Source organism: Aplidium turbinatum, chromosome 3 (genome assembly GCF_918807975.1).
Source record: "Aplidium turbinatum chromosome 3, kaAplTurb1.1, whole genome shotgun sequence".
In the NCBI taxonomy this organism is placed as follows: domain Eukaryota; kingdom Metazoa; phylum Chordata; class Ascidiacea; order Aplousobranchia; family Polyclinidae; genus Aplidium; species Aplidium turbinatum.
Genome location: NC_137474.1, coordinates 37,107,523 through 37,127,493, shown reverse-complemented (window position 1 = coordinate 37,127,493; position 19,971 = coordinate 37,107,523). Strand labels below are relative to the sequence as shown.

The window sequence follows — 19,971 nt, the reverse complement described above, 5'->3', positions numbered from 1 at the left end:
CACAAACTTTCTCCTACATACGAACGACGACAGCACCAGGTTCAGTGATGCAAACAGCCTCCCTTAATTAAATAGAGACCAAACCTTCCACGGGTGTGGTTTTATGTTACGAAAATGCCCTGCTGTTTTTAGCACACGTCATTCAAATGCACGATTTTTATTAGAAACACAAAAACGAATAAATGTACAAAGCGAGAAGAAACAGTAAACGATTGGGCATTTGCAAACGCATCAAACAAGAACAATCGTCACATTCTGCACCTACGTTTGTAAAATAAAACAAAATAGTCTGAAAGATTGGCAAAAAATAAGCTGCTATTTTTCAGCAAAAAAAACCTTTCTTTAACGAAACGATGTAAAGTCGTCACTCTTTCTGCTGGCTGAATCAGCATCGCTGAAGTCGAGTTTAAATAACAGGCCCCGCTAAGTGGAAGCTTATTGTTTGCTAAGTGGAAGCTTATTGTTTAAACAGAAATAAGCTTACGAAAGTAGTAGACCAAATCACGAGAGTGTTTAAGCTTTTCGACACATATGATGATATATCAGGTCTAGTTTAAGCTTTTCGTCACCTAACACATATATCTACGCCGAAGCGAAAATACGCTGAAGTACTGTAAGCTAGTTCCAGTAAGGGATGCCGCCAAGTGTATTCCGTATTGAGAGCAAGAAATTCATCTAGGCAAACGGTTCGTTTGTCTCTATGTAGCAACGCGTACGAATATCCTTCATAGAGTTACTACACAAGTTGTGTGATTATCTTCTTCTTGGCGTCGTAGGTGAAACGGTTTGCTTTGAACAGCTCGCTCTGATAGAATGCACTTAGACTGTGGATATTGATAGCTTGCGCCTAAACAACATGGATTGAAATACCATATAGGGCAACTTGTTTTTAAATTACGTAAGCATATATCAGGTCCATAGCGTGGCGTTGATTGATTGATTTGGGAACCTTACCTGCGCACTGAGAAATCATTTTCAGAAGTTGAACTCTAGTAGTTTTACGTTGTACTTAAACTTTTTTTTTACTTGCGTGTGGTTTTGAACCACTGACTTGGGCACGATCACTGAAGAGTGAAGTTTATCTCTAAATTACTCCTGCTCAACCGCACACCCCGAGAGTTAAACCATCGTTCTGTGATCTTGCCGTCTCTTCACAATCGGCCGCTTGACCGAATAAACCAGCGTAGCAGGTTTATTCGGTCCAAGGCTTTGTGCCAAAAGGCCTATTTTTGGGCCGAAATCGTTTTTTTAATGTAAGCAATCCAGGAGTTTTTAGATGGAAACGGTATCGTTCTGTCGAAAAGCTTTACAATTTTTAAAATCGGGCATCCCGTTTGGAAATGGCTGACTGGGCCTGCAAATATGTAATCATTGTCACATTGAACGACCATTCATCCCAGACAGAAGTGTCATTTTTACAACCTACGAAGACATTGAATCAATGTAAGAAAACTGATTTGTTACGCTGAGATCATAACTTCATTTGAAAATAAAGAAATAGTAGTGGCACCTTTTCAGATAATTCCTTTTCTCGAATTTGAGCATATTCGTCCTGCAACTCTCCAAATCTGTTCTTTTGAAATTTAGCTTGATCGGCCACCAGTTGGCGCAAGATGAACAAAAGAAGTTCGTTATTGTCTTTTTTGTAGTTGAGGTATCTCGAGAACGTCTGTAACATCAATTTTTTTTACTTTACCATCAAAAGATAACAAGCATGTGCAGTACGGTAGGAAGCATCGCTATTAAAAAGCGGTCGAAAGAGTACAACAACACGAACTGAAAGCGTCATCTTACAATAGAAGAATCTAAGAGGAAAATAGGCGCTCAACTTCAACACAGTCGAAATAGATTAAATGCATGAAGTGTTTTACCGCATAAGAGCCATAAATCCCAACCATAAGATGAATAGATATCACATAATGATCGGATAATCGCACTAATAAATTGACTCCTATGCGATAGACCGATTTAGTCCGCACAATGAAAAAAGCGTTTCCAAATATTTTTTACAAGATTCTTTTCGCTAGAAAGAGTGTTTTTTATTTTATTTTACGTACCCTTTTCATGCCTCGCATGATGCTAAACTTTTGGGTATCCACAAAGCTCTCCAGAATGATTCGAATGGCCGTGTTGACGTCATCGTCGTTAACGTGAGCTCGCAAGTGCATGCGAGCGTTGGCTTCTGCCAGTCGAATCATGGACTCGATGTGGCGCACAGTGATCGGTACACTTCCGGTTGCCATCGACTCTCGGCGCAGTTCCGAGTACATTTTAGCCACCTGGGAAAATGAATTGTTGAAGTACAGTCAATTTTAGCTGGAATGGTTGTATGGAATTGTAACGCTAGGACAGGAATTTATTTGTTTCTACTAAGTAAAGGTAAAGGTCCCACACTTAATTATTGAGCAATGGGAAAAGCTTTTACCAAGTAACACATTAAAATATCAGTTTTTACCAAATCACCGCTATACCGGTACAAGAAGTATATAGACTTTGAGTTCTATTCCAGGGATAATTGTTGCAATTGCAAACAAAGTGCTCAATGCAGCAAGCAGAGCAGAAATAATTACAGAAAAAACTAACTTGGTTAAGAAATGCGCTACCTAAAGTTCTAAGTCACATAACAATCATCAGGTTCAATACTGAAAAAAAAAATAAGCAGGAAAAAGTATAATTGACTTTGAGTTCTATACACTCTCATTGAAGCTGGAAGTGAAACATCAGAACGTGTAACATATTATTATCCAATAATGACATCACACCGCCACCAGCTTTTCCGGGAATATTATATGCCAAACCAAGTAACGATACTCTGGTCCATCAATTACCTTGTCTTGATCCATTTGATGCAGTTTGGGCTCCACTTTTTCCTTTGCATAAATGATGTATTTCCTCAAGAGGTCCTGAGCAGTGTATGAAGTAATGATTGACAGTAAGTTAAAAAATATATAAATTTTTTTTTGATAAACATGTGTGCTTTTATGACATTGTATTCATCGCAGACATGCATGCTATCATCGCCGTACAATACAGGCAATTTCACCACAGTACCATGTAAGTGAGGTGTTGCAACCGTGCCAAATTTTAAAACAGAGATCCTGCTTCGGTATATCCCATTATAACGTCCACGTTTGGTCGCTTCTACCTTTTCCAAACCTCTGCTTTGTTTTATTGTTTTCTTTGTGATGGTCAGAAATGAAAACAAACTGAACTGAGTAGGTGTTGTAGTTAAGCCGCTTGACTCGAGAAGGGTCGAAAGTGAGTTGTAGTTCAACAAAATATATTTTATGACTGTACTACAGTACAGTATGCATCCAGCAATCTATATTCTATACCAAAGAGATGGTGTAAAACCTAACTACCTGTGGGATTTTTCGGATGTCTGTGGTATCTACTTCAGCGACAGGAGCATAGTCTTCCTTCGTGGCGGATGGATGATGCCGTCTGTGACTTCTAACAACAAATCTTGCCAACATCTCATCCTTTAGCGGATCAACCTGAACATTTTGAGACAAACATGTAGGTTGAACTGCTAAAATAATTAGCAAACGATGTGATAACTATGTGCATTTCATACAGTGATACACCCATGGCAGATATTTGTTGATCCCAATAGGTCAAAATGTGAATTTTTTTTTGCGCAGCCCCTTTTACCTACCTGATCCTTCACAACACAGAGCACATCAAATCTTGATAGTATGGGCTCAGAAAGATCAACATTGTCTGCAAATGTTAGCGATGGGTCATATCTTCCTCCAATCGGATTGGCAGCAGCTATGACGGAACATCTCGCCTGGAATTGAATTTGTACAATGTACATTGGTATCTGCTGTATATCTGGTCTGCTGTATACTTTTAGTGCGGTGGGATGGCGCAACGGATAAGGCGTTGGCTTTCCAATTATGCAAACCTGGTTCGACTCCCGGCTTCAGTTGGTTGTTGAAAACACCGTTCACCTCTACCCAGGGTGTAATAAATTGGGAGGGCGTAGTTGCTGAAGTAAAGGCGGCCGAGAGAAAGGAACTAGCCACCCTACTCTCCTTAGTGCCGAAGGCTTAGTACAATGAGAACCTTATCTTCTCATACCCGACACTAGAATCAAGTATGGGAACCCCCTTTTTTACATTGGTATGAAAATATAAAGTTAATGAAGTTAATCTAGTTTTTTACTTCAATTGCATGGCTTCTTCAGTATTATACAAAGCTACGAATACAATATCAGTGTGTTTTCTTCACTTTATGCTTTTGCACGGACACGCTTTTTAGAACATTGGAATAGAAATTAGTCACAAAAACTGGTGGTACGGCAGCAGTGGGCCTACTTGAGTATAAAAACATGTTTACACTGCATTTATACGCACCAGAAAGTAGAAGCACCAAAATACTTCCTTGCAAACATGTACCTGTAATGATGTGACGATTCCAGCCTTTGATATCGAAATACTTTGTTGTTCCATCGCTTCGTGAATGCTCGTACGATCCGAGTCATTCATCTGAGCAAAATAAATAATTTTAAAGTTACCAATCAAACAATTATACTGAAATGACATAGTAAGGGTTTCAATGACGGGAAATAAACAGTTTTAAAGTGATAAATTTACCTTATCGAACTCATCGATCAAGCAGACGCCTTTGTCAGCCAAAACCAAAGCCCCGGCCTCTAAAGTCCATTCTTTAGTCACAGGGTGACGTTGTACGTACGCGGTCAATCCAACAGCGGATGCCCCTTGCCCCGTTGTGAAAACGGCCCGATGGGCGGTTTTCTCAACATATTTGAGAAATTGAGACTTTGCAGTCCCAGGGTCACCGCAGGCTAGAACGTTGATGTCTCCACGAATCTAACAAAATGTTAAGGATTATATTCTGACGTCACGAAGAGAAATCATAGGTTTAATTTTATTCTATTAGTAGCTGAAGACAAAACCGGAACAAATCAACAATTCTCCAAAAAAGTGAACTAATCCCAATCGGAATGTTGTTAATGACATTGTAGGACTTACCTTATGCTTACCACCGGGGTTCTTCGAGACTCCGCCAAACATAGCAAGAGCAATGGCATATTTGATGTAGTCATGACCGTAAATGGATGGGGCGATACTGTGTACAATCTGAATGCGATCAAAGGCACGAAGGTTAGAAGAGTTGTGTGGCAGGTTTCTTGGATGTGCACACGAAATTTTAATAAGTACTAATAAGTATTAAAGTAGAGTTCAAGTTAAAGAAAGCAAATTTGTTGCTTCATCAAAATCTGACACCTTACAAACATTACAAAAATCAGGTAATCAAAAGAGCGTCTGGGAAAAGTTCATTCTTAAAGTGACAGCACAACTTACTCTTTCAGCGATTCTTTCATCTTTTGACAAGGCGACCACAGTCCGCACATCTTCATCACTCAAAGCGGATACGGCCAATTTGTCATCGTTTTTCTCAATATAATTTGCCATGATGACCGTTGAAAAGACTGGAAACCCGTTCTTGGTGTTCAGAGAACCGTCATAATTGTTGCTGTATATTCCAGTAATTTCCTAAACCAAACAAGCTAATAATTATCGCACAGCAATGATAAAAAACGTACAAGGCAAAAAAATAAATATTACTTTTCTCTTAGTGTATCGTCACATCCTTGTGTATAATGGCCAGGCCAGTAGGATAGCAAAAAGCTATTAAAAAGACCCTGTTCTACATAATGAAAATAAAGTAAGACAAACACAAGTACACGACCCACCACTTCGTCACCAGGATGGCAGGTATCAACTAAATCAGCCAATAAGATTGCTTCTTTGGAACGTGGCAGCCGTCCAGCAGCTATCTTCCCTGGGCTTTCCTGTATTCTTATACGCTGATAGTTTTGATACACTGTTTGCTCCATGTTGATTTCGAATGGTCCGTAACTTTGACACTCTTAAAATAGATATATAGAAAGTTGTTTATTATTTATTTACTATAAGATATATGCTGCATTTAATCATTTCTAAACATGCCAATGCTGAGTAAGATTTATATACATTCCTAAAAATTTATGTGCAGGAAGGTGTCTCAGTCTTAACAGTAGTCTGCGTTACTGGAGGTTTGCAAATTTCGAATGGTGGAAGAGCTTGTTTTTGTCATTTCAAAAACCAAGAATGAGATGGGGGAAAAGTGGTGAAGACATACGCTGCAAGGATGAAATCGGCCACCCCCACCAACGGAGACAAAACCGATTTTGGATGATTATCACCGTGTGTATATCTGCTGTATACTCAATACTTATGCTACGAGGTATAGTTTTATAAAAACGGAAACAGATTTGTGACACACTATTTTTTATATACACTATACAGTATTGTCTTAAAAGCGAGGAAGGCCGAAAAGAAGATAGAGAGATTATGTGTTAGAAGATTTTGAAACAGTAGGATGCTGCTGACAGAGCGTTGTGGATGACTGCAATCTGTACCAACACTTGAAAGGGGAATGAAGCAAAAAGAAGATACACAAAACAATCCATGCATGCTAAAACAAAATCACAACGAAATAATTCGGTTTACCTGGACAGGCGCCTGGCTTCACTTCTTGGTTTTGATTTTGGAAATATGGACCGAGTACATAGCTGCATTTAGGGCAATCGTATTTCACATAGCGCAATTGTGGTAAAATTGTGGTGCAGCTGGTTACCACACCAGATGTGCGTATGAGCTGATTCAAGTGAAGTTGCCTAAATAAAAAAAAGTATTTTGTTATAAATAAATACAAAAGTAGCTTGAACATAAGAAAACACAATAAAAGAAGCGTCGTTGTTAGGTGACTTTGTAAAAGAAACACAAAAATAAAAGTTTTAAAGAAGGGTAGATTTCAGTTTTATAACTGATAACCATAATTCTCGAAAACAATAATCGGTGAGTATTTTTGCACTTCAGTTTATGAAATGCAAATAGGAGTTTCGCCTACAGTGACATACCGTAGAGATCGAATTTCTTCAATCAAAGGAAGTTCTGAGATCCTGACATGGATTTCTTTTGCGATGTTTTCATATTTCGGATACATGGATAACACAACGTCTTTGGCGGCTTCATCAAAAATTTGTAGCATTTCCGTTGGTGCTTCAGGTAAGAAGAAAGCAAGGACTTCATGGGAACTCGCCAATAGGTTGTAGTCAACAATTAGACTTTCTTTGTTATCTGTCAATAACATTAATAAGAAATAATGATTTTACAATCTCAAAGTCCGAAGAAGCGCTGGCTCGACAACATTCGGGAAGATCTGCGACAGGAAGATTTTGTTTCGGTCGACCTTCAGGTGTGGGTGGCATGGAGAAATGCCGTCAGAGAAAATAGTCATTCGTTGGTGCCCAACCCTCGCAATACGGAAGACAAGAGACGTTAAATCGTATAGACAGATAGATAGCCTAAATACATAGATACATTGCTGGGTAAACATTGAAACAAATGAGCGTTGAACCATGATATGTAGGCTATCTAAGCATTGATTGGACCCACTTATGTTTCTAGTACGTTTTTGTCGTATCCAGGCTTACGCCGGGCGGTTGAAGATTTAGATTAAGTGGACGAAAACCAATATTCGCGTACACTTTTAGGCATGCCTTTAAGTGTCTTGTCAAAGACACAACCGCATGCTCTTGAGCGGTGTCGAACTGAAACCCTTTCGAGTGCCGTTCCAGTGCTCTCATCACTCGACTATGCAGGCGACTGTGTTTAAACGGCAAAATAATATTACTGCTGTTTTATTAAACATTACTTCAACCTCATGTATCAAATGGAAACTTTTGAAACCCATGGAAAACTTTTATGTCAGTTGAGCAAAACCAGTTTTGAAGTCGGGACAAGTTCGAATCACTGTTTCTGCCAACATAAATTTGAGGACTTTAAGACCTTGAAAACGTTCTATAACAGATCAAAGAACGTAACAAACTAACCTTCTACCATTTGCTTGATCTTTTCCTTAAAAATATTGTTTCCATGGCTGTCAACCATAGTCCGAAGAAAGTTTTTAAAACGGTTGAAGATTTCCAGACGAGGTGCTTGCATGGCAACCCATTCCTTGACAGTGTGGCCTTTGGTGTCTTCTAAGTTCTCTATACTTTCAATCATCTGCACATAACACCACCTTGTTATAGAGACAAAAAAAACGCATATATGAGCAATAAAATGTAAAAAAATGTTTTGGGTCACAATAATAATAAAAGCGTTTATATAGCGCCACACCCATAGTGCAAACTATGCTCCTGGGTGCTACATATGACGATGGTGAGAAACTAATGAATTCATTTAATAGACTGAAGATGAAAACAGTTTACTTTCTGAAGTGTTTGCTAAACATGAGTTTAGTATCTACATTTTTTGATTAATTCACAGTTTTGCAAGTCACCAGTTAGTTGAAGAAGCATTGGTTTGCCTTGAGATAGCCTAATCAAAATAACACTTAGCTGGAATTTTCAAGAACATCTGAAGCACTTTAGTTCAATCTACCCTGCTAGCAGCATGTCTCATGAATATGAAATGGGTTACCATGGAGAACATGGATAGTGGATACTTGTACCTTATTTGTGTATAAGAAATTGGTCACAATCATCTAATACACGGCCAGTTAGTGACTTTTTAGATAACATAAAAATTAGCTTTTCATATAACAACATACATCTTCATCATCTCCTCCTTCAGCAGCTCTTTCAGCCATCCTCCTCCGACGAGCAGGAGTTTCATCATCTTCATCATCACTTTCTAGTTGAAAAAGATATGTTTCCAGAAATAAACAAAAATCGTGGTCTCTAATCGCTATATACCAATTTTGATATGACTAAACTGCATTTGCTTTCAATTTTTAAGAGCGTTTTGATAGTAATAATACTTACCATATAAAAGACCCCGTCGCATGCGTCCTTTGCCTAATGCCTCTTCTCTATCTCGTTTTCTCAACAATCGATCTACTTCAGCTCGAGCAGACGGTGAAAGAGCTTCATATTCTTCATCGTCAAGAGCATTGGTGTCATAAACATCCAGTTCAGGAATAGGTCGATAATCCCTGAAACATACGTGCAAAACGTAACACTACGAACAAACGAACTTCAGTAGTAAAGCTGATATAACAATAAGGTGAAAATCTCTGGAAAAGGATGAAGTTTAAAAAACTGACAAAAAGAATAATTCATTTTTGAATAATTAATATAGCCCAAAAGACTAGATATTTTTTATTATGAACCAAAATTAACCACCCATTTTTTCAAATTACACAAGAAACTTTTGAAACTTTTTAATGAAGAGTGTCTTCAAAACTATCTGATCAGTGTACGGAACAGGGTGTTTCAAAAAGTTTGACGTCATTGTACACTGTACAGTCTTGTAACTTTGCCAATTGAAAGGCCTAGTGCAAAAGGGAGGTATGTCAATTTTTACCAAATTTGAGTTAAGCACATCAGGAAGTTCATGAGCCTGCTGCGCGTCTTGTGCAAAAAGGCCGTATGTGTAATTGTGTATCTTGAGAAATGAAGGAGATAGGCGAAGGAAAAAGGGGATATGTCACATAATTTTTTTATCATTTTAGCGCAAAAAGGATATATGTCTGACACCTATGTCTGACATATATATGTCTGACATATATCCTTACTGCAAGCAACAGATTGCAACAATTGAACATATAACCTGCAAACCCTAGCTTATCCAAGCAAAGCATTCACGAAATGATTTGTTTTTTTATTGAAAACACTATCTCGTGTTCAATGAAGTGTTGCAAGCATCATTTCCAACTGACGAATCACACTACAGTCGAATGCAAAACCCATTTCGAAAATATTTACCGCCTCATTTGAGCATAACCAGGATGTACCAGGAATACCTTGATAAGTTACCGAAGAAAGAAAACGATGACATGTTTGTTAAAGAAGGATACTACAGGCATATATTCAATGCAGAATTTAATCTGGGCTTTGGATCTCCAAAAACAGATATCTGCAGCACCTGTGATAATTTTGATAAAAAGATCTGGAACAACACAAAGTGCGTGTGAAAAATGCAGCAGAAGAAATGAAAAAGGACGGAGAGGAAGTAAGAACCAATACCGGAATCATTTTTATAAGTTTTGATCTCCAACAAGCAATGCCTCTCCCAAAAATATCTACATCTGTTGCATTTTATTTGAGACAACTTTGGATGTATAACTTCGGAGTTTATTTAATCTAAAAAAATGATGATTCGAGTAATGTGGAAGAAAACTGATTCATGCACTCTTTCGTAGAGAATGAAGGAGGCAAAGGTCAAACCAGGGATATCTAGAGAAGGGGATATGAAGGCTCACAGCGATTACCTTATTCTCATGACACTACCAGGGCTGTAGTTTCTAGTGCTTTAAACATGTAGTTCTTTATAAAATCGTAGAAAGTTTTGTAGTGCAGCTGGTACACTCAGCTACAGAAGACAGTTATCAAATGTTACGTAAAGCATATTTAAAGAATACTTGCTTACACAGACAGTTGAAAAGTTATCAGTAAGCTGTTTTTTTCAACAAAGCTTTTGCAGCAGGCTAGATGTAACGCAAGTATATAAGTAGTTGAATTAACAAGCAACCATGAGCATGCAGTGAATATCCAGGGCTGATTCTAATAGCGCAATGCAAATTATCATAACAAGATATATTAAACTACTATCGGTGCCAAGTGTCATTTTACGATAAACACAGATTATTTACGATAAACAAAAGCCCTTCTATTGTCAGGCGTAATAAAAGCCTTCGTATCCCTTTCTTTAGATATCCCTGGGTTGAACGAGATCATCTCATCTCTCTATGCTTTTATGTTAGAAGCTAAGGTACACGGTGACACGCTAATAGCTTGGTCGGATGCCTGTGGAGGTCAGAACAAAAACTTCTATGATGGCTTTCTGGTACTTTCTTGTTCAAACGGAGAGATTTAAATTTTTTTTTTTATAAATTTCCGATTGTTGCGCATAGCTACATGGACTGCGACAGAGACTTTGGTCTCATTGAGAAGCAGCTAAGAAAACATCAGCACATGTAGCCTATTTGCCAGAGCAACATAGAACGTCTCGTATTACAACGTCCAGAGTGTCTCGTACAACGTGATGCAGAAAAACTTGAAGAGCAGGATGGCAGCAAAAGATCCAAACAACTTAAACGAACTTTTTTAAAACAGCCTAAGCAAGAAATATATTGTCTCTTTGCTTTGTTCTTGAAATCCTGTTCTTGAGTGGGACATATCTCCTTTCATGTGAATAAATTGTTGTGCAAAAAGGTGGTATGTCACTTCTTGTGCAAAATAAAGACACGCAACTTGTGTTCAAACAACAATAAACTGTACTGGCACACTTCAACAACCATTGGGGACTGACACATAACCATGAAACTTGGTATAATGCCAAGAAAAGAGCAGGGTACAACGATATACTTTAACCTTCATTTTCTCGAAAGTGCGATTTTTGACATATCTTGTTTTTGCTCTAGGTAGGCCCTTCAATTATCATTTATAGATCTCAAATTTTAACAGCATACATATATGCACAGATACAGCATAAAATTTTACCTTTTAATTTTCAGACGGTTTTCCTTTTAGATGTAGAAATGCCATACAATAGCGTAGAAAAAGCATTTTGCGTATTGGAGTATGCTAGAACACAGTTGAATAAGACTGTGCAGCATGCATTTGTTCGAATGTGGGATGAAGAGAACCCCCATGCCACAGTGTAGCATGTGAGGTATTCTCCAAAAGTGAATGTTTTTTGTGCAATTTCCAAGAAACATGTTCAATTGTTCATGGCCGGTTTGCTTCGAGGCTAATGCGAATGGCGATGATTATCAAGGCTGAGCACACATTGAAAATTTGTGAACACTTTTGAAAACCGATAACACATGTGTTGTGCCATTGATAGTGTGCAAATGACAATTTGATTTGATAATTTGATATAAAATTTTATATGTTTACCCTTGTACCTGTCAAGTTCAATTGGCTTGGTGTGCATACAGGGTGACCCAAAAAGATGCGTACGGTACCCATGAAAATTTCAATTGTGACTTTGATTGAAAAGCTATTCATTTCAAATTACAACCACACATTATTCAGTTTATGGAAAACCATTGACCAGAGTTTTGGCTTTTTCTGTCAATTGATAGCTTTCCCAAGATGTGTTTCAAATGTGAAAAAATCGAATAAAACATGGGTACGCATCTTTTTGGGTCACCCTGTACCGGCACTTTTTGAGATATTTAAGTCTCAAATGATGTCAAATTTTTTGAAACACTCTGGATTTCTATTTATTAACTACTAGCGATGAGATAAGGCAGTGGATAAGATATTGGTTTTCCAATTATGCAAACCTGGTTCAACTACCAGCTTATGTTGGTTGTTGAAAAACACTACCCAGGGTAGGCATATTTGCTGACAGAAAGGTGTAAGAGAGAGAGAGGAACTGACCAGTGACCACCATACTCTCATTAATGCTGACAGCTGAGTATAATGAGAACCTTTTCTTCTCATTCTCCAATCTCCAAAGCTTAAAACTGAGTATGGGACCTTTAGCCTACCTTTATTTATTAATTATAAATAATGACAGTACGCTTTGAAACCTTTAAAAAGAAGTAGTATATCTTGCATGGAACAGTAACAGCTAGTTACAACATTAGTATTTTTACATCGACAAATAATAAAATTGAATATTTATAGTGCCGTTAATAAAAAACAATTTTTTACATCACCTACCTTTCTAATCTGTCACCAAATAATTCTTCTCCTTCTTCTTCCTCCACATCACCAATGTTCCCAAGCAGAGCATCTGCTTCACTTTCATCTTGAAAAGGTGGAAGATCATCACCATCATCTCCACGCGTGGGACTGGAAGCAAATGGGGGCCGACTTGTTGGACTGGTAGCCATATCCCCAATAGATTGGGATCTATCAGCCTCACTTTCAGAATGGTCCTGGAATGAAAACAATGTTAATACTAAGCGTGCTTTTAAAAAGTGTGGGATGATGTTACATAAAAATATGAAGGAGTCAGCTATGACCATCTTCAATTCTTCATGCAATAACTTCTTTGGGCCTAAATAAGATTTTCTTTTTTGTTTTGCAAATGAACATTGAAATACTTGATTGCAGACCATGTATTTATTAATAATAATAGTTATATATGTTTTACTTTGTGCCCATTGCAACAATATACAGTACACTGCGATTACCGATGCAACAACAGAAAGCAGAAAAAGGACATAATAGTCATTAAGTACCGGTAAGCTGCTCCCATTATTGCATGTCGTTAAGCGTCTTTGCTGAGACACAGCCATGTGCTCTAGAGCGGTGATGGAATGATGTCATTTCAAATGATGAATTTTAGAGTACTTGTGAACAAACACTTTCTCAGCAATGTTTCTGTTAAATTGCCATTTTTTAAATAGCCTTGCAAGTTAGCCAATATATACATCATTTTTTTTAAAATTTAAGGTATCAGTGTGGTAGGACTGCTAGTTTAGTGTTTGACTTACCTCCATCATAAACGTTAAACAATATACTGATCTGGCACTTCTAAGTGATGATTAAAAAAAGTTTTTTTGTCTGTTTATAATTAACAAAAGGTTTCCAATGCAAAAATACCAGTATCGTTTATCTGAATTTAAATATAATATGAATTAAAGGTATAGCCAAATAAAGCACGTTAATACTTGGATCTAGCCGGGTGCAACATAATTCATACCCTGAACAATTTGTACCCTGAAAAAATCGAGAGAAAAAATTAAATAAAGCCGAAATCGCTGATCAGAGTTTCCGCAAACAAACAAACTGAAAAGATCGAGAGAGAAAAAATAGAACAAAGCCGAAGATGGCCGAAGCTGCTGATCGCAGTTTCCGTTTTTCCGCAAACATTTTAAAATTTCCGGTAATGATCCTAAGAGTTTGCCAAAGTCGCTGATCGCAGTTTCCAGAAACATTTTAAAAGGGTTAGGGTTGATCGGAGTTTCCGCAAATATTTTAAAATTTTCGGTAATGATCCTAAAAGTTTTTGTTTGTTTGCGGAAACTCCGATCATCGACTTTGGCTTTTTTATTTTTTCTCTCGATCTTTTCAGGGTACGAATTGTTCAGGGTACGAATTTGGGTGCATCCAATCTAGCCTATTCTAGATTAAGAATAATTAGAATTAAGAATCTCCCTTCAGCGGCATCTAATGGATGGAATAGCTCCCCGGCAACAAGACTTCAACAATGGGAAACTTCACTCTGTCAATCTTGGTGACCGGGCCTGCGTCAGTGATTCAAAGCCTCTACAACTATGCGAAACTGCCAAGATTAAGCTCTGTACAAAGCTTTCCCAGTCCGAGGATAAAGATTCAATCAATCAATCAATAATGCTATGGTCGATATATTGTCACTCTACAACTACCGGATCTTTTAGTGACAGAGCTAATTGGCAATTTTGCATTGGGCAGCCTATAATTATGATGTCAACAAGTTATATGATCCAACTTATTTATTTTATTATCAAAACAGAGATTTTCTAAAAACATAAATTGGAAACCAAAAAACAAGTCACATAGTTAACGTAAATTATTTTCAATTGGAACATATTTACAAATTTTTGAAGTTGACATAATTAGCCTACCTCAATGGTTGCAAATACGCACATCAACCTTATAAAGACTATGCAACAGCTGATATCACTGTTGCACCACAACCCTTCTGACAATGGTGTTTTTGAGGCAATACCGTAATACAAAAAACACTAAATAGCTGACACTGCACTGACAAGTGATGATGATAAACCGGAAGCCAGATCCTTACCCACAGCAAAGAGAATGTTTGATCAGTGCATGGGGATACAAAACTTTTTGCAAATGCAAGAAGGTTTTGTTGAGGCTTTGGTCCATCTTAAACAAACTTGAATAATACATTGCTTTAAAGAAAGTAAAGGCACTGAGACAAAGTGCTATTGACGGCTATTTGCGCATGTGTTTTAGTAATGCTGAACAGTAGGCCTACTTGTTCTTGCATCATTGTGCCAACATGTTTTTTGCAAACTATGGAGCTGGAAGCAATTTGATGGGTCCCTTCAACTCTCAGTTAATGAACTTTGACTGTAATGTTGTAAGTTGTTTAAATCAATCATTTCGTAAACTACAGCTAGGGACAGTAGAATACCGGGACGACTCGCTTTGTTGATTTTTTTCGATATAAACAGGATCATTGCAAAATTTAAAAATTGGCAAAACTGCAAAAAGTTTTCTTTGCTTTAGCGTAAATTCATTATTATAAAATGAAATGCTATATTTTGCATGAGGTTTAGGATGCTAGAACATCACGAGAACCTTGCTACTGCAGTGTGAGGCTAACTACTGTTACTACTGCAGCGTGAAATCTATTGCTGCATTATTATGACTAGTACAGTATAGCTTACATAAACACGATATCACATATTTTCATGCATTTATTTTGGCAATACACACGCAGGAAGATCACATACGCTGCACCTGGGTATGCGACATATGGCCATAGACCTCAAGCTGCAGTTGCACCAAATTGTCATAATACTATGACACTCCAGTTGTCCACCTCCTTTTTGAGTAAGCAATCCCCTACTTCTACTATCCCTAACTACAGCATTGTTCGAATCTTACATACAAATACACATTCTCCATTAAACTGCACTTTTCATGGCATCCCTATAGTAAGCTTGGATTTAGACTCTGAGATAGTAGCAGAGGCCGCTTGTCAACGTCGTTGTTGGCACAACCGAGTACCAATTCCCGCGAAACAGACACGCATCGCTGACTTTCCCGCAAAAACATAATACGCAGGATGTCGCAACAACATCTGAGAAAACAAAGTGACAGACACTAATTCTTTCGTTGTAACTGCGTTGTGGAGTCCGTTGTGACAAGCATCAAGTAGAAATATCTCCCCAATCAAGAAAACGCAACAAATTGTTGCGTGTTGCGTTTCGACAAACCATTTTTTTTTCTGTCTGTAGATCATCGAAATTAAAACTGCCGAAAGCAGGGGTGGGGGCACATTGGGCCGAAAAGTTACCGTTTTTTTAAACCTTAATACATTTTTTCCTGAAAGACTTAGAATAAATTCAAATTTCAGAAAGAATTACTCGAAGAATCAAGATCATAATAATCAGGGATACCTGATAATGATGCATAGCGTTCTACAATCGAATAGACCTTTTGCATAACAGCCAACAGAGCGTGACGTTGGAGTCGTGAACGACTAGCCGCTGTTCACAATGCTGTGCGATAGGGTCAGGGCCGGATTAAGGTTTTGATGGACCCGGGGCTGTATGGAAATCTGAGGCCTATATTTCATTCCCCTCATTGTAGGCTACCAATTACAATTAAAATGAAATAACAAAAATTATACCCGAGGTACAGTAGCCTATTTAGCCTACTTATTAAACACATTCAAATGCATGTTTTTTTAATTTAGACAAAGCTAAGCTGTTAATAACATTATCGGTGTCTATTTGTTTCAAAATTTTGTTTTCAATGCAGAGTAGAGCTAAGGAATGCAACCTTTTCTGGCCCATGAATGAACGCAATTGATTCTTTTCTCTTTCAAGCACTAAAAATGAGGGCTTGCTCGAACAATGAGAAGTCATCAGACAAAGATACATTCTTAGAACAACAGATAGCCTACGTTAAGAAATGCATACATCAACTCATTTTCATTGATGAATCTAAACATTTGAGTTTCTTTGCTGCATTCGCTGTTAAAATAGTGTTGTTTTAGCAGTGCAGAAAAATGAATCATGTCTTCAGGCAGTGATTCTTCTAGATCATCTGGATGTTAGTGAAGCAATGTTTTAGCACTCTCTTCAATTTTACAGTTTAATTACGCCCGAAATAAAAATCTTATTTGAAGACGATCGTATGCTGCAATTCGGGATTTCATACACAAAATAATTTGGTCAATGATTGGCAAATATGAGTCTACTTTGAATCTGCTCGATGGATCAAGTGATGTGTCTTCAGATCCACCTTCGATATCCAGTATCCAAGCATACTTTTCTTCTCTTCTTTCTTGACATTTCTTCAATTCTTGAAATTGGGATCTTAATGTTTGAACAAAGTCATGTAGACCCTGAAGCAAATTTGTTGCCTTATTCAAAGTAATTTTGCTATCCTGCAGCGCCCGACTAGTTTTATGAAAAACTATCACATCATAAATTCTGCTTATAAGTACATTAATTTGTAAGTGAAATGTTTGCGTGAGATAACACCGGAGATAAAGTTGTAGAGCACGCTAGGTCTTGTGCCCCCTTGGAAATTAGCTGACGCCCCCCTGGGGAGGCGTGCCCTCTGGTTGAGAACCACTGGTTTACACAGTTAGGATTCGTTCTATGATTTTCGTCCTTTATTCTTTCGATCCTGCTAATAAGTAGTATGTCAGTTGCTCTTGGTAAGTTGTTATCGGTGGGCCTATTTTCTTAGGTGGGCCTGGGGCTGCAGCCCCATCAGCCCCCGCCTTAATCCGGCCCTGGATAGGGTTAGTGGCGTAGTTTGCAGGCGAATAAATTGTTTAACGTTTGCTTGAGCTGTTGTTTTGTGGTCTTTACAGGCGTGTATCAGTGTTTCAGTATAATTTGCCAGAAAATAAAACTCTTTTAAGTTGTAAACTTAGACTACAGAAGTGTAAACCTTCGACCAGTTCTTTGCTGTATTGGAAGCGATCTTGCCAGGGAAAGATAGGAAGAATTTCTTGTATTATACAACTTCAAAAGCTAAGCATGCAAATCAAATATTGATGCAGAACTTAATGACGAGGCTACTTTCGAAATACCTCAAAATGCTACAGGAGCACTACATAGATCTACATAGATTAGCGGTGGAAGATTGAATTTTTGCTGGTGTTGAAGCTTCGCCTGGGTTTGTTTTATACAGACTTAAAGCACAAGGTTTGATATTAGTTCTGCATTCGTACTGTCGTATTTTTCATTCATGAATGCATCTCATGTATTTAAGGTTGATTAGTTTGAACATATTCCCTCATCGTGACGTTATCATAGCAACCATGAAGCCAGACTTCAAAAAGGACTACCCAAGCACCATGATCATCATCGACTGCACTGAAGTAGGCCTACGTCTCGAAACACTGTCCTCACTTCACCGTCAGTCGCAAACGTACTCGAACTATAAAAGTACGAACACTGCAAAGGCATTAGTCATTAGTGGGAGTTGATCCAAATGGGGGTAATATGTTTGTATTTCAGTTGTACACTGGTAATGTGAGTGACAAAGAAATATATCAGAGGAGTGGATTTTTTCACCTTTTGAAGCAGAAAATAGCTGCTAATGAACTGCACTTCATGATGCTGTTATGGCTGATAAAGGGTTTCTTATAGAAAAAGGCTTAGCCTACATGGTATTGGTCTACATTTGAATATCCCACCGTTCCTAGGTAGAAGGCCTCAAATTAGTGAGGACGAAGTGTTGAATAAACGAAGTATTGCACGCCATCGCATTCATGTAGAGAGGACCATAAAAAAATTCGTCAATTTCACATCTTCGACAGGAACATACCAGTGACTATGCTTGGTATCATCAATAAAATGTGGTTGGTTCGTTGCATATTATGTTATGCAGAATGAAAATAAAATGTTGCAAGACAAGGTGCCACTATCGTGGTCCATAATTCCCGGTCAAAATGCACACGCTTCACAATGGCGTCCTAAATTGCCTTTCCTAGTCTGTTAGCCAACACTATGATTAAAACGAACAAGAATAGAAGTGTACCGATAATCTACAACAATTCATAAACACAAAAAATTTACTTTCACCTGCCACCGACCTCACGCTTGCTTGCAATAACAAGAAACGCCTTCATAAACCGTAGTAAACAAGCGATTCTCAACCCTCAGACTCCGCGTAACTCAAACGTCACGCTCTGGTGATTTTGAATGTGCAAAAGGTCTATTGGAGTGTTGAGTGAACTATATGTTCAAAAATGTTAAAAATGGCCCAACTTCCCCCAGTCTCCCCTATTCACAAGTAAATATAGTATCTATGTACCGACCTATTAATAATAGGCCTACGGTACTTGTGGTCTTGCCGTTCCGTGGCCTATGTGCTATTTTTTGTAAACACACGAGGATTTTCTACGTTTGTGAAGAGAAACGCATGTTGACAGTTCGATACTTTCGACTTTTGTTCAAGAATGTTGTATCATATTGCTTGTTTTGTTACAAATACAAAGTCTATGCAAATGAGTAACCTATAGCTGTTGCAAACTAGCAAAATATCGTCAAAGCAAGCTGAGTGTGGTAGGCTAATCATATAGCCTACATAGGCTAAATAGCTGGTTATAATTAGCAAATGGGCGTTTTTTTAATTCGTTTTGATTTGAAAAGCATTTCGAATGCTCCAGAAAATCTTGCATACGTCACGGCCTGCAGTATTAATGTTAAGCCCCTAATGAAATAAACTTTACTGGGAACAGCACTTAAATGAACGTTTGCCACACCTAAATATCTTGACGCCACAGTGTGAGCACCTATTTGGCCGGCACCTAAAAGATGTGCTCCGCAATTTTACCAGGTCAAAATTGCGATGTCCGTCCGATATTTACCTCTCCTTTTCTAGTGGTTTCCCCATATGGGCTGCGGGAAATCATGGATAAGCCAGCTAAGACACGGATTTTGGTATGGAACACAATGTCATCGCAATTCGTTGGAAAACGATAATTAAAATCATAGGTTCGTTGCCAATGTGTGAAACCCGGCTGGAGGCTTCCAGCTAACCCGAGCCTTCTTCGTTACATTGTTTAGGGTGGTCGTGGCTATGCGTAGTGGTCACCTACAATGGTGTGGAAACAGGTGTCAATTGGTAAGAACACCAAGTTAAGATTACCGTACTGCGAACTCTCGTTTTCCCAATTGCCTCGTATGGGTGTGAGATTTGGACACGTAAAAAACGTGACTTTAAAAAGTTAAGCAGTTTTGAAATGTGTTACTACAGGCGACTGTTACCTATATAAGCTGGAAGGA

The 19,971-nt window shown here is 38.1% G+C and overlaps 1 protein-coding gene across 1 annotated transcript; it reads right to left on the bottom strand.

Annotated features, from left to right (window-relative positions):
• Window positions 1–147: 147 nt before the first annotated feature.
• LOC145765904 (DNA replication licensing factor mcm2-like) lies at window positions 148–13,600 on the bottom strand. The gene is made up of 18 exons (XM_082577570.1): window positions 13,477–13,600; window positions 12,698–12,915; window positions 8,846–9,015; window positions 8,632–8,714; window positions 7,910–8,084; window positions 6,935–7,154; window positions 6,525–6,691; window positions 5,726–5,901; window positions 5,334–5,525; window positions 5,001–5,108; window positions 4,602–4,838; window positions 4,404–4,493; window positions 3,659–3,793; window positions 3,363–3,497; window positions 2,829–2,903; window positions 2,058–2,279; window positions 1,511–1,669; window positions 148–847 (listed from the first exon to the last, which is right to left on the bottom strand). The coding sequence occupies exons 1-18, from the start codon at window positions 13,483–13,485 to the stop codon at window positions 737–739; spliced, it is 2,682 nt and encodes an 893-aa protein (XP_082433696.1). The 5' UTR covers window positions 13,486–13,600; the 3' UTR covers window positions 148–736.
• Between the last annotated feature and the right edge of the window lie 6,371 nt (window positions 13,601–19,971).